The sequence below is a fragment of the Mustela erminea genome, chromosome 2, assembly GCF_009829155.1.
Source record: "Mustela erminea isolate mMusErm1 chromosome 2, mMusErm1.Pri, whole genome shotgun sequence".
Taxonomy (NCBI): domain Eukaryota; kingdom Metazoa; phylum Chordata; class Mammalia; order Carnivora; family Mustelidae; genus Mustela; species Mustela erminea.
Genome location: NC_045615.1, coordinates 131,338,566 through 131,353,033, shown reverse-complemented (window position 1 = coordinate 131,353,033; position 14,468 = coordinate 131,338,566). Strand labels below are relative to the sequence as shown.

The following is a 14,468-nucleotide window of genomic DNA, read 5'->3' as shown; positions in this document are numbered from 1 at the left end:
ATCAATGGAACAGAATAGAAAGCCCGGAAATAGACCCTCAACTCTATGGTCAACTAATCTTTGACAAAGCAGGAAAGAATGTCCAATGGAAAAAAGACAGCCTCTTCAATAAATGGTGTTGGGAAAATTGGACAGCCACATGCAGAAAAATGAAATTGGACCATTTCCTTATACCACAAATGAAAATAGACTCAAAATGGATGAAGGACCTCAATGTGAGAAAGGAATCCATCAAAATCCTTGAGGAGAACACAGGCAGCAACCTCTTCGACCTCAACCGCAGCAACATCTTCCTAGGAACATCGCCAAAGGCAAGGGAAGCAAGGGCAAAAATGAACTATTGGGATTTTATCAAGATCAAAAGCTTTTGCACAGCAAAGGAAACAGTTAACAAAACCAAAAGACAACTGACAGAATGGGAGAATATATTTGCAAATGACATATCAGATAAAGCGCTAGTGTCCAGAATCTATAAAGAACTTAGCAAACTCAACACCCAAAGAACAAATAATCCAATCAAGAAATGGGCAGAGGACATGAACAGACATTTCTGCAAAGAAGACATCCAGATGGCCAACAGACACATGAAAAAGTGCTCCATATCACTCGGCATCAGGGAAATACAAATCAAAACCATAATGAGGTATCACCTCACACCAGTCAGAATGGCTAAAATTAACAAGTCAGGAAATGACAGATGCTGGCGAGGATGCAGAGAAAAGGGAACCCTCCTACACTGTTGGTGGGAATGCAAGCTGGTGCAACTTCTCTGGAAAACAACATGGAGGTTCCTCAAAATGTTGAAAATAGAACTACCCTATGACCCAGCGATAGCACTACTGGGTATTTACCCTAAAGATACAAACGTAGTGATCCGAAGGGGCACGTGCACACGAATGTTTATAGCAGCAATGTCCACAATAGCCAAACTATGGAAAGAACCTAGATGTCCATCAACAGATGAATGGATAAAGAAGATGTGGTATATATACACAATGGAATACTATGCAGCCATCAAAAGAAATGAAATCTTGCCATTTGCGACAACGTGGATGGAACTAGAGCGTATCATGCTTAGCGAAATAAGTCAAGCGGAGAAAGACAACTATCATATGATCTCCCTGATATGAGGAAGTGGTGATGCAACATGGAGGCTTAAGGGGGTAAGAGAAGAATAAATGAACAAGATGGGATTGGGAGGGAGACAAACCATAAGTGACTCTTAATCTCACAAAACAAACTGAGGGTAGCTGGGGGGAGGGGGTTTGGGAGAAGGGGGGTGGGATTATGGACATTGGGGAGGGTATGTGCTTTGGTGAGTGCTGTGAAGTGTGTAAACCTGGTGATTCACAGACCTGTACCCCTGAGGATAAAAATATATGTTTATAAAAAATAAAAAAATAATTAAAATTTAAAAAAAGCTACAAATAGAACTTTCCTAGGATCCAGCAATTGCACTACCCAAATAATACAAAAACACTAATTCCAAGAGGTACATATACCTGTCTTTTTATAGCAGCACTATTTATAATAGCCAAGGTATGGAAACAATCCAATTGTCCCTTGTTTGAGGAATAAAGAAGCTGTGGTACACACACACACACACACACACACACGAATATTACTTGGCCTTAAAAGACTGAAATCTCGCCATTTGCAATGAATGGACAGAGTTAGTGAGTATAATGCCAAATGAAGTAAGTCAGTGAAAGACAAATACCGTATGAATCTTATATGTGGAGTTTAAGAAACAAGACAAACAAGCAAAGGGAAAAAGAGAGAGAGGCAAGCCAAGAAACAGACTCTTAACTATAGAGAACAAACTGGCGGTTATTAGAAGGGAGGTGGTCGGGGGTGGGGGAAAAGGTGAAAGGGGTTAAGAGTACCCTTATCATGAGGAGCACTGAGAATGGGTAGAGTCGTTGAATCACTCTATTGCACACCCGAAACTAATATAGCACCGTATGTTTATGATACTGGAATTAAAAGTTTTTAAATATTTAAAACATGAACAATCTAGGAAATATTTGTAATTCTTATGAAAACAGCTAATATCCCTAATAAACAATGAGATATAGAAAAAGAAAAAGATGAATAATGCAATTCAAAAAGTGGTAAAGAACACAGGCAGACAGCTTACAGATCAATAGCAATAACCATAATAATGAACATTCATTGAACATTCATTGAACAGTTGGGTGTCACGTGATGTTCATATGTTAATACATTCAATCCCCACCAAGACCCACTGAGGTAGGGAATATGGGAACATGGAAAAGTTCATTTTTTTAAAGTTAGTATTTCTGTAATGTTTGAAGCTTTTACAGTACAGAACAAGGAAGAAAAAGCAGCGTAAACCTAAGGTAAGTACCATGATGTCTAAAGTCCAAAACTGAGCTGTTTTTGGAATATCAGAAGAAAATTTTTTTTTTTAAAGATTTTATTTATTTATTTGACAGAGAGAGATCACAAGTAGGCAGAGAGGCAGGCAGAGAGAGAGAGGAGGAAGCAGGCTCCCTGCTGAGCAGAGGGCCCGATGCGGGACTCGATCCCAGGACCCTGAGATCATGACCTGAGCCGAAGGCAGCGGCTTAACCCACTGAGCCACCCAGGCGCCCCTATCAGAAGAAAATTTAAACACCAGATAGGTGAATAGATTGGATGGCATATAATAATTGCTTTCAAATGTAAATTCTACTATTTGGGGAATTAAGAAATGATTCTTAGAAGCCAGACACTAAGCTTCCCTAATCAATTCATAAGTTCTTTCAACAGCATCCTTAGCAAGTAGTTAAACCTCTTGAATAAAATATACTCTCCAATTTTAGACCAAATCCCACATTATTCTGTCTTCATGTCTTTTAATATTACTTGTGTCTTTTATACCATATTATGGATTAATCATTTACCATGGCTTACCTGAAATAAAATCTAATGAAATAAAATGTTTCTCCATTTTTGCCACATTAAAATCTTAGGAAACATCCCTGAGAAGACAAGTCAAATCATTCATGTTGATCAATTTGGTTATACACCCGCAATAATTCTCTTTGCCACTAGATGGTGATTTAGCTAATGCTGTGCTGAGAAGCTCTTAGAACAGGAGATTGGCCATTAGTCACCAACAGGAGCTACTAAATTAGGAGGTCAAGTCAAGTAAGAAGAAGGGAAATACAAGTGTAATTAACATATCCACTTGTGAATGGCAAAGGAAAAAGCATCAAGTCAAAAGGAGGGAGCAAACCATATGCATATTAAGGAACTTCTGTAAGAATTATGGGAAAATTCAGAACATGAGAAGTAAGTAAAAAATAGAAGAGATGTTTTAAAATACCTACTGTACAGTCTTGAAGAACCAATTGGGGCCATGTATTTTTAGATCCACTCCTTATTTTGACGTCCACAGTTCAGACGGAATATTCTCACTCTGCCCTCTATCCTTATTTTACTGCAGCATTGTACCCAGAAGTTACTTGAATTATTTAGGCTATTTTTACCTCAATCCTTTTGAGGGACAAAGGCTAAAAGAGGCTAAGAAATGTGTTTTCAGATAATAAACATGCAATTAAATAATTTTCTCTCTCCTTCCTAAGGTTATTTTATACACTTATTTTTCTTTACTGAGGCATAAATGTATATAAAACTCAAGATATAAAATTTAGATCTAATTTATCCAAAAACCAACCACCTCAAAGCCAAAATGCCTTTAGCTTGACTAACGATAACAACAACAGAAAGAACTGTTAGTACTACAAGGGAATACTCATGCCCAGCCATTGGCAAAGTTTCCACAGAATCTGCATTATAGTCGTAAGAAGTTGGGTTATTTGGTCACGTTAAAGTGTAACAAAAAGGACGTGGAATGTCTTTATATAACTTAGAAAATCACAACCATTTACTCTCAGCAATATCTGATTGAGTTCCAAGTGATCCTTTCTTTTCTTACCTGTAAGGCTGTACTTTAATCCCAAGGTCTTGAAATTCTAGTGCTTTCTTCACGACAGCTTCATTTTCTTCTGGGTAGACTGAACATGTGCAATAAACGACTGCTTGAGCCTTAGTAACTATAAAGGAGGTGTAATTAATAATAATAATGACCCCATTAACAATTCTAAACAGATTTATGTTTCCAAACATCTACTTGATACTAATACCACATGGCTGTAATGGGAATGATTTCCATAAACGCTTGCATGACTCCCCTTTAAAGCACAGATTAGTAATGTAAGACTGTGGCCGAGAAATAAAGGAAGTCTAATTGGATTGTATAGAAACTGAAAATTCTTTTTTTTCTTTTTTCTTTTTTTCAAATTTTAATTTAAATTCTAGTTAGTTAACATACAGTGTGATATTAGTTTCCTGTGTAGAAATTAGTGATTCGTCACTTACATCCAATACCCAGTACCCATCACAATTAAGTGCCCTCCTTAATCCCCATCACCCATTTAATCCACCCCACCATTTACCTCCCCTCTAGAAACCCTCAGTTTGTTCTCTATAGTTAAGAGTCCACTTTCTGGTTTGCCTCTTTTTTTCTCTCCTGTGTTCATCTGTTCTGTGTCTTACTTAAACCCTATGTATAAGTGAAATCATATGGAATTTGTCTTTCTTTGAATGACTTCACTTAGCATAATACTCTCTAGCTCCATCCACATTGTTGCAAATGGCAAGATTTCATTCCTTTTTGTGGCTGAGCAATATTCCATTGTGTATACACACCCCATTATCCGTTCATCTGTCAATTCACATTAGGGCTCTTTCCATAATTTGGCTATTGTTGATGATGCTGTGATGAACACTATGAACACTGGCATGCATATGTCTCTTCATATCAGTATTTTTCTATCCTTTGGGTAAATACCTAGTAGTACAATTGCTGGATCATAGGGTAGTTCTGTTTTTGACTTTTCGAGGAGCCTTTGTACTGTCTTCCAGAATGGCTGCACCAGTTTGCATTCCCACCAACAGTTAAGAGGGTTCCGCTTTCTCAGCATCCTTGCCAATATCTGTTGTTTTTGTGTTGTTAATTTTAGCCATTCTGACAGGTGAGAGGTGATACCTCATTGTACTTTTGATTTGCATTTCCCTGCTGATGAGTGATGTTGAGAATCTTTTCATGCGTCTGTTGGCCATTTGGATATCTTCTTTGGAAAAATGTTATTCATGTCTTCTGCCATTTCTTAACTGGATTATTTGGTTTGGGGTGTTGAGTTTGACAAGTTCTTTACAGATTTTGGATACTAAACTTTTATTGGATATTTGTAAATATCTTCTCCCATTCCAGAGATTGCCTTTTAGTTTTTTTGATTGTTTACTTCACTGGACAGAAGATTTTTATCTTGATGAAGTCCCAAAAGTTTATTTTTGCTTTTATTTCCCTTGACTCAAGGGCCCTATCTAGTAAGAAGTTGCTATGTCTAATGTAAAAGAGGTTATTGCCTGTGTTCTCATCTAGGATTTTGATTGTTTCTTATCTCATATTTAGGTCTTTCACCCATTTTGAATTTATTTTTTTGTATGGCACGAGAAAGTGGTCCAGTTTCATTCTTTTGCATGTTGCTGTCCAGTTTTCCCAACACCATTTGTTGAAGAGAGACTGTCTTTTTCCCATTGGATATTCTTTCCCGCTTTGTTGAAGATTAGTTCTGGGTCCATTTTGGGGTTTTCCATGCTGTTCCATGGATCTATCTGTCTGTTTCTGTGCCAATACCATACTGTCTTGATCATTACAATTTTGTAGTATAACTTGAAGTCCAGAATTGTGATGCCTCCAGCTTTGTTTTGCTTTTTTAAGATTGCTTTGGTTATTTGGGATCTTTTGTGGTTCTGTACAGTTTTAGGATTATTTGTTCTAATTCTATGAAAAGTGATGGTGCTATCTTGATAGGAATTACATTCAATGTGTAGATTGCTTTGCATAGTGCAGCATTTAAACAATATTTGTTCTCCTGATCTATGAACATGGAATGTTTTCCCACTTCTTTGTATCATTTTCAATTTCATTCTCCAGTGTTTTACAGTTTTCAGAGAACAGGTTTTTCACCTCTTTGGTTGGTTTATTCCTATGTGTCTTATGGTTTTTGGTACAGTTGTATATGATATAAATTCCTTGATTTCTCTTTTTGCTGCTTCATTATTGGTGTACAGAAATGCAACACATTTCTGTCCATTGATTTTGTATCCTGTGACTTTACTGAATTTGTGTTACTGGTTCTAGCAATTTTTTAGTGGAGTCTTTTGTGTTATCCAAATAGAGTATCATGTGACCTGCAAATAGTGAAAGTTTGACATTTTTCTTGCCAATTTGGGTGTCTTTTTTTTTTTTTTTTTTTTTAAATTTAGGCTAACAATTCCTACTTTTTTTTTTTTTTTTTTTATTTCCAGCATAACAGTATTCATTATTTTTGCACCACACCCCGTGCTCCATGCAATCCGTGCCCTCTATAATACCCACCACCTGATACCCCAACCTCCCACCCCCCGTCCCTTCAAAACCCTCAGATTGTTTTTCAGAGTCCATAGTCTCTCATGGTTCACCTCCCCTTCCAATTTCCCCCAACTCCCTTCTCCACTCTAAGTCCCCATGTCCTCCATGCTATTTGTTATGCTCCACAAATAAGTGAAACCATATGATAATTGACTCTCTCTGCTTGACTTATTTCACTCAGCATAATCTCTTCCAGTCCCGTCCATGTTGTTACAAAAGTTGGGTATTCATCCTTTCTGATGGAGGCATAATACTCTATCCCCAGGGGTACAGGTCTGTGAATCACCAGGTTTACACACTTCACAGCACTCACCAAAGCACATACCCTCCCCAATGTCCATAATCCCACCCCCTTCTCCCAAACCCCCTCCCCCCAGCAACCCTCAGTTTGTTTTGTGAGATTAAAAGTCACTTATGGTTTGTCTCCCTCCCAATCCCATCTTGTTTCCTTTATTCTTCTCCTACCCACTTAAGCCCCCATGTTGCATCACCACTTCCTCATATCAAGGAGATCATATGATAGTTGTCTTTCTCTGCTTGACTTATTTCGCTAAGCATGATACGCTCTAGTTCCATCCATGTTGTCGCAAATGGCAAGATTTCATTTCTTTTGATGGCTGCATAGTATTCCATTGTGTATATATACCACATCTTCTTTATCCATTCATCTGTTGATGGACATCTAGGTTCTTTCCATAGTTTGGCTATTGTGGACATTGCTGCTATAAACATTCGGGTGCATGTGCCCCTTTGGATCACTACGTTTGTATCCTTAGGGTAAATACCCAATAGTGCAATTGCTGGGTCATAGGGCAGTTCTATTTTCAACATTTTGAGGAACCTCCATGCTGTTTTCCAGAGTGGCTGCACCAGCTTGCATTCCCACCAACAGTGTAGGAGGGTTCCCCTTTCTCCGCATCCTCGCCAGCATCTGTCATTTCCTGACTTGTTGATTTGAGCCATTCTGACTGGTGTGAGGTGATATCTCATTGTGGTTTTGATTTGTATTTCCCTGATGCCGAGTGATATGGAGCACTTTTTCATGTGTCTGTTGGCCATCTGGATGTCTTCTTTGCAGAAATGTCTGTTCATGTCCTCTGCCCATTTCTTGATTGGATTATTTGTTCTTTGGGTGTTGAGTTTGCTAAGTTATTTATAGATTCTGGACACTAGTCCTTTATCTGATATGTCATTTGCAAATATCTTCTCCCATTCTGTCAGTTGTCTTTTGATTTTGTTAACTGTTTCCTTTGCTGTGCAAAAGCTTTTGATCTTGATGAAATCCCAATAGTTCATTTTTGCCCTTGCTTCCCTTGCCTTTTGCGTTGTTCCTAGGAAGATGTTGCTGCGGTTGAGGTCAAAGAGGTTGCTGCCTGTGTTCTCCTCAAGGATTTTGATGGATTCCTTTCGCACATTGAGGTCCTTCATCCATTTTGAGTCTATTTTTGTGTGTGGTATAAGGAAATGGTCCAATTTCATTTTTCTGCATGTGGCTGTCCAATTTTCCCAGCACCATTTATTGAAGAGGCTGTCTTTTTGCCATTGGACATTCTTTCCTGCTTTGTCAAAGATTAGTTGACCATAGAGTTGAGGGTCTATTTCTGGGCTCTCTATTCTGTTCCATTGATCTATGTGTCTGTTTTTGTGCCAGTACCATGCTGTCTTGATGACGACAGCTTTGTAATAGAGCTTGAAGTCCGGAATTGTGATGCCACCAACGTTGGCTTTCTTTTTCAATATCCCTTTGGCTATTCGAGGTCTTTTCTGGTTCCATATAAATTTTAGCATTATTTGTTCCATTTCTTTGAAAAAGATGGATGGTACTTTGATAGGAATTGCATTAAATGTGTAGATTGCTTTAGGTAGCATAGACATTTTCACAATATTGATTCTTCCAATCCAGGAGCATGGAACATTTTTCCATTTCTTTGTGTCTTCCTCAATTTCTTTCATGAGTACTTTATAGTTTTCTGAGTATAGATTCTGTGTCTCTTTGGTTAGGTTTATTCCTAGGTATGTTATGGTTTTGGGTGCAATTGTAAATGGGATTGACTCCTTAATTTCTCTTTCTTCTGTCTTGCTGTTGGTGTAGAGAAATGCAACTGATTTCTGTGCATTGATTTTATATCCTGACACTTTACTGAATTCCTGTATAAGTTCTAGCAGTTTTGGAGTGGAGTCTTTTGGGTTTTCCACATATAGTATCATATCATCTGCGAAGAGTGATAATTTGACTTCTTCTTTGCTGATTTGGATGCCTTTAATTTCCTTTTGTTGTCTGATTGCTGAGGCTAGGACCTCTAGTACTATGTTGAATAGCAGTGGTGATAATGGACATCCCTGCCGTGTTCCTGACCTTAGCGGAAAAGCTTTCAGTTTTTCTCCATTGAGAATGATATTTGCGATGGGTTTTTCATAGATGGCTTTGATGATATTGAGGTATGTGCCCTCTATCCCTACACTTTGAAGAGTTTTGATCAGGAAGGGATGCTGTACTTTGTCAAATGCCTTTTCAGCATCTATTGAGAGTATCATATGGTTCTTGTTCTGTCTTTTATTGATGTGTTGTATCACATTGACTGATTTGCGGATGTTGAACCAACCTTGCAGCCCTGGAATAAATCCCACTTGGTCGTGGTGAATAATCTTTTTAATGTACTGTTGAATCCTATTGGCTAGTATTTTGTTGAGTATTTTCGCATCTGTGTTCATCAAGGATATCGGTCTATAGCTCTCTTTTTGGTGGGATCCTTGTCTGGTTTTAGGATCAAGGTGATGCTGGCCTCATAAAATGAGTTTGGAAGTTTTCCTTCCATTTCTATTTTTTGGAACAGTTTCAGGAGAATAGGAATTAGTTCTTCTTTAAATGTTTGGTAGAATTCCCCCGGGAAGCCGTCTGGCCCTGGGCTTTTGTTTGTTTGGAGATTTTTAATGACTGTTTCAATCTCCTTACTGGTTATGGGTTTGTTCAGGCTTTCTATTTCTTCCTGGTTCAGTTGTGGTAGTTTATATGTTTCTAGGAATGCATCCATTTCTTCCAGATTGTCAAATTTGTTGGCGTAGAGTTGCTCATAGTATGTTCTTATAATAGTTTGTATTTCTTTGGTGTTAGTTGTGATCTCTCCTCTTTCATTCATGATTTTATTTATTTGGGTCCTTTCTCTTTTCTTTTTGATAAGTCGGGCCAGGGGTTTATCAATTTTATTAATTCTTTCAAAGAACCAGCTCCTAGTTTCGTTGATTTGTTCTATTGTTTTTTTGGTTTCTATTTCATTGATTTCTGCTCTGATCTTTATGATTTCTCTTCTCCTGCTGGGCTTAGGGTTTCTTTCTTGTTCTTTCTCCAGCTCCTTTAGGTGTAGGGTTAGGTTGTGTACCTGAGACCTTTCTTGTTTCTTGAGAAAGGCTTGTACCGCTATATATTTTCCTCTCAGGACTGCCTTTGTTGTGTCCCACAGATTTTGAACCGTTGTATTTTCATTATCATTTGTTTCCATGATTTTTTTCAATTCTTCTTTAATTTCCCGGTTGACCCATTCATTCTTTAGAAGGATGCTGTTTAGTCTCCATGTATTTGGGTTCTTTCCAAACTTCCTTTTGTGGTTGAGTTCTAGCTTTAGAGCATTGTGGTCTGAAAATATGCAGGGAATGATCCCAATCTTTTGATACCGGTTGAGTCCTGATTTAGGACCGAGGATGTGATCTATTCTGGAGAATGTTCCATGTGCACTAGAGAAGAATGTGTATTCTGTTGCTTTGGGATGAAATATTCTGAATATATCTGTGATGTCCATCTGGTCCAGTGTGTCGTTTAAGGCCTTTATTTCCTTGCTGATCTTTTGCTTGGATGATCTGTCCATTTCAGTGAGGGGAGTGTTAAAGTCCCCTACTATTATTGTATTATTGTTGATGTGTTTCTTTGATTTTGTTATTAATTGGTTTATATAGTTGGCTGCTCCCACGTTGGGGGCATAGATATTTAAAATTGTTAAATCTTCTTGTTGGACAGACCCTTTGAGTATGATATAGTGTCCTTCCTCATCTCTTATTATAGTCTTTGGCTTAAAATCTAATTGATCTGATATAAGGATTGCCACTCCTGCTTTCTTCTGATGTCCATTAGCATGGTAAATTCTTTTCCACCCCCTCACTTTAAATCTGGAGGTGTCTTCGGGCTTAAAATGAGTTTCTTGGAGGCAACATATAGATGGGTTTTGTTTTTTTATCCATTCTGATACCCTGTGTCTTTTGACAGGGGCATTTAGCCCATTAACATTCAGGGTAACTATTGAGAGATAAGAATTTAGTGCCATTGTATTGCCTTTAAGTTGACTGTTACTGTATATGGTCTCTGTTCCTTTCTGATCTACCACTTGTAGGCTCTCTCTTTGCTTAGAGGACCCCTTTCAATATTTCCTGTAGAGCTGGTTTGGTATTTGCAAATTCTTTCAGTTTTTGTTTGTCCTGGAAGCTTTTAATCTCTCCTTCTATTTTCAATGATAGCCTAGCTGGATATAGTATTCTTGGCTGCATGTTTTTCTCGTTTAGTGCTCTGAAAATATCATGCCAGCTCTTTCTGGCCTGCCAGGTCTCTGTGGATAAGTCAGCTGCCAATCTAATATTTTTACCATTGTATGTTACAGACTTCTTTTCCCGGGCTGCTTTCAGGATTTTCTCTTTGTCACTGAGACTTGTAAATTTTACTATTAGGTGACGGGGTGTGGGCCTATTCCTATTGATTTTGAAGGGCGTTCTCTGAACCTCCTGAATTTTGATGCTCGTTCCCTTTGCCATATTGGGGAAATTCTCCCCAATAAATCTCTCCAGTATACCTTCTGCTCCCCTCTCTCTTTCTTCTTCTTCTGGAATCCCAATTATTCTAATGTTGTTTCGTCTTATGGTGTCACTTATCTCTCGAATTCTCCCCTCGTGGTCCAGTAGCTGTTTGTCCCTCTTTTGCTCAGCTTCTTTATTCTCTGTCATTTGGTCTTCTATATCACTAATTCTTTCTTCTGCCTCATTTATCCTAGCAGTGAGAGCCTCCATTTTTGATTGCACTTCATTAATAGCTTTTTTAATTTCAACTTGGTTAGATTTTAGTTCTTTTATTTCTCCAGAAAGGGCTTTTATATCTCTCGAGAGGGTTTCTCTAATATCTTCCATGCCTTTTTCGAGCCCGGCTAGAACCTTGAGAATTGTCATTCTGAACTCTAGATCTGACATATTACCAATGTCTGTATTGATTAGGTCCCTAGCCTTCGGTACTGCCTCTTGTTCTTTTTTTTGTGTTGAATTTTTCCGTCTTGTCATTTTGTCCAGATAAGAGTATATGAAGGGGCAAGTAAAATACTAAAAGGGTGGCAACAACCCCAGGAAAAAATGCTTTAACCAAATTAGAAGAGATCCAAAATCGTGAGGGGGGAGAAAGGGGATAAAAAGAGGTTCAAAAAGGAAGAAAGAAAAAAAAAGAAAAAAGAAAAAAAAAAAAAGAAAAAAAAGAAAAAAGAAAAGAATTAAAAAAAAAAAAAAAGGAAAACACCTAAGAAAAATGTAAAAAAGAAAAAATATATATATTAGATAAACTAGTAAAAAATCGTTAAAAAAGAAAAAGGTAACAGTTAAAAAAAAAAAATTTTACCCGAAGGCGAGGAAAAAAAAAAAAAAAAAAAAACAACCAAAAAATGAAAAAGAAAAAAATTAAATTAACTGCAAGACTAAAAAAAAATCACAGGGAAAAAGCCATGAGTTCCGTGCTTGGCTTTCTCTTCCTCTGGAATTCTGCTGCTCTCCTTGGTATTGAAACCGCACTCCTTGGTAGGTGAACTTGGTCTCGGCTGGATTTCTTGTTGATCTTCTGGGGGAGGGGCCTGTTGTAGTGATTCTCAAGTGTCTTTGCCCCAGGCGGAATTACACCGCCCTTACCCGGGGCCGGGGTGAGTAATCCGCTCGGGTTTGCTTTCAGGAGCTTTTGTTCCCTGAGCGCTTTCCGTAGAGTTCCGGAGGACGGGAATACAAATGGCGGCCTCCTGGTCTCCGGCCCGGAGGAGCCGAGAGCCCAGGGCCGCACTCCTCAGTGCGCCCTCAGAGAACAGCGCCCAGTTACTCCCGTCTGCCTGACCTCCGGCCGCGCTCCGAGCTCTCCAAGCCTGCGACCAGTTCAAGGTAACACCGAGCTGTGAGCTTACTGTCGGCTCTGTCTCTGTAGCCGGCTTTCCCGTTCCAATACCCGCAAGGTCTGCGACACTCAGACACCCCTGCTCCTTCTGTGACCCTGCGGGACCTGAGGCCACGCTGAACCCGCGTGGGCTTCGCCCCGGTTTAGCCTCTGGAGCGATGTCCCTCAGCGGAACAGACTTTTAAAAGTCCTGATTTTGTGCACCGTTGCTCCGCTTGCCGGGAGCCGGCCCCTCCCCCCGGGGTCTATCTTCCCGTCGCTTTGGATTCACTTCTCCGCCGGTCCTACCTTTCAGAAAGTGGTTGTTTTTCTGTTTCCAGATTGCTGTTCTTCTTCTCTTCGATCTGCCGATGGATTTTCAGGTGTTTGCAATCTTTAGATAAGCTATCTAGCTGATCTCCGGCTAGCTGAAGCAGTCTCAGCCTGCTACTTCTCCGCCATCTTGACTCCTCCCCCCTTGGGTGTCTTTTATTTATTTATTTTTTTTGGTTATCCGATTGCTAGGCTAGGACTTCCAGTATTATGTTAAGTAACAGCAGTGAGAGTGGGCATCCCTGTCTTTTTACTGACTGTAGAGGAAAAGTTCTCATTTTTTTCCCCACTAAGGATGGTATTAGCTATGGGTTTTTCATATATGGCCTTTTTTTTTAAGATTTTATTTATTTATTTGTCAGAGAGAGAGAGAGAGAGCGAGCACAAGCAGACAGTGTGGCAGGCAGAGAGAGAGAGGGAGAAGCAGACTCCCTGCTGAGCAGGGAGCCTAATGTGGGACTCGATATATATCGCTTTTATTATGTTGAGGTTATGTTCCCTCTATCCCTACTCTGTTGAGGTTTTTTAATCATGAATGCATGTTGTATTTTGTCAAATCCTTTTTTTTGCATCTATTGAGAGGATCATGTGGTTCTTATTGTTTCTTTTATTAATGTGGTATATCATGTTGATTGATTTACTGATGTTGAACCACACTTGCAACCCAGTAATAAATCTCACTTGATCATGAATAATACTTCTAATGTATTGTTGGGTTTGGCTTGCTAATATTTTATTGAGAATTTTTGCATCCATGTTCATTAGGAATATTGGCCTGTGGGGCCTTTGTCTGGTTTTGGAATTAAGGTAATACAGCCTTGTAGAAAGAGTTTGAAAATCTTCTTTCCATTTCTATTTTTTGTAATAGTTGGAGAATAGGTATTAATCTTTAAAGTTTAGTAGAATTTTTTGGGAGGCCATTTTGCTCTGGGCTTTTGTTTGCTGGGAGAGTTTTTTGTTTTGTTTTGTTTTTTAAAGACTTTTTTTTATTTATTTGAGAGAGAGAGAGAGAGAGAGTGTGTGTGTGTGTGTGTGTGTGTAGGGAGGCAAAGGGAGAAGGAGAGAATTTTTAAGCAGACTTTCCACTGAGCACAGAGCCTGATGAGTGCTAAGTCCCAGGACACTGAGATCATGACCTGAGTCAAAAATCAAGAGTCAGATGCTTAACCAACTGAGCCACCTAGGCAACCCTGTTGGGAGGTTTTTGATTACTGATTCCATTTCTTTGCTGGTTATCAGTCTGTTCAAGTTTTATATTTCTTCCTGTTTCAGTTTTGGCAGTTTATATGTTTCTAGGAATTTATCCATTTCTTCTAGGTTGTCCAATATGTTGGTATCACGTTTTTCATAATATTCTCTTACAACTGTATTTCTGTGGTGTTGGTTTTTATTTCTCCTCTCTCATTTGTGATTTTATTTATTTGGGTCCTTTCTTCCTTCTTTTTGATAAGTCTGAGTAGGGGTTTATCGATTTTATTGTTTTCAAAGAACAGG

The 14,468-nt window shown here is 38.8% G+C and overlaps 1 protein-coding gene across 2 annotated transcripts in view; it reads right to left on the bottom strand.

The window, feature by feature from the left end:
* NSUN7 (NOP2/Sun RNA methyltransferase family member 7) overlaps window positions 1-14,468 on the bottom strand; it is a 64,030-nt gene that overhangs the window by 18,575 nt on the left and 30,987 nt on the right. For both annotated transcript variants that reach the window (XM_032334155.1, XM_032334156.1), the window contains exon 9: window positions 3,947-4,064. In XM_032334155.1, the coding sequence (XP_032190046.1) occupies window positions 3,947-4,064 (118 nt within the window). The remainder of the gene's footprint in view (window positions 1-3,946; window positions 4,065-14,468) is intronic.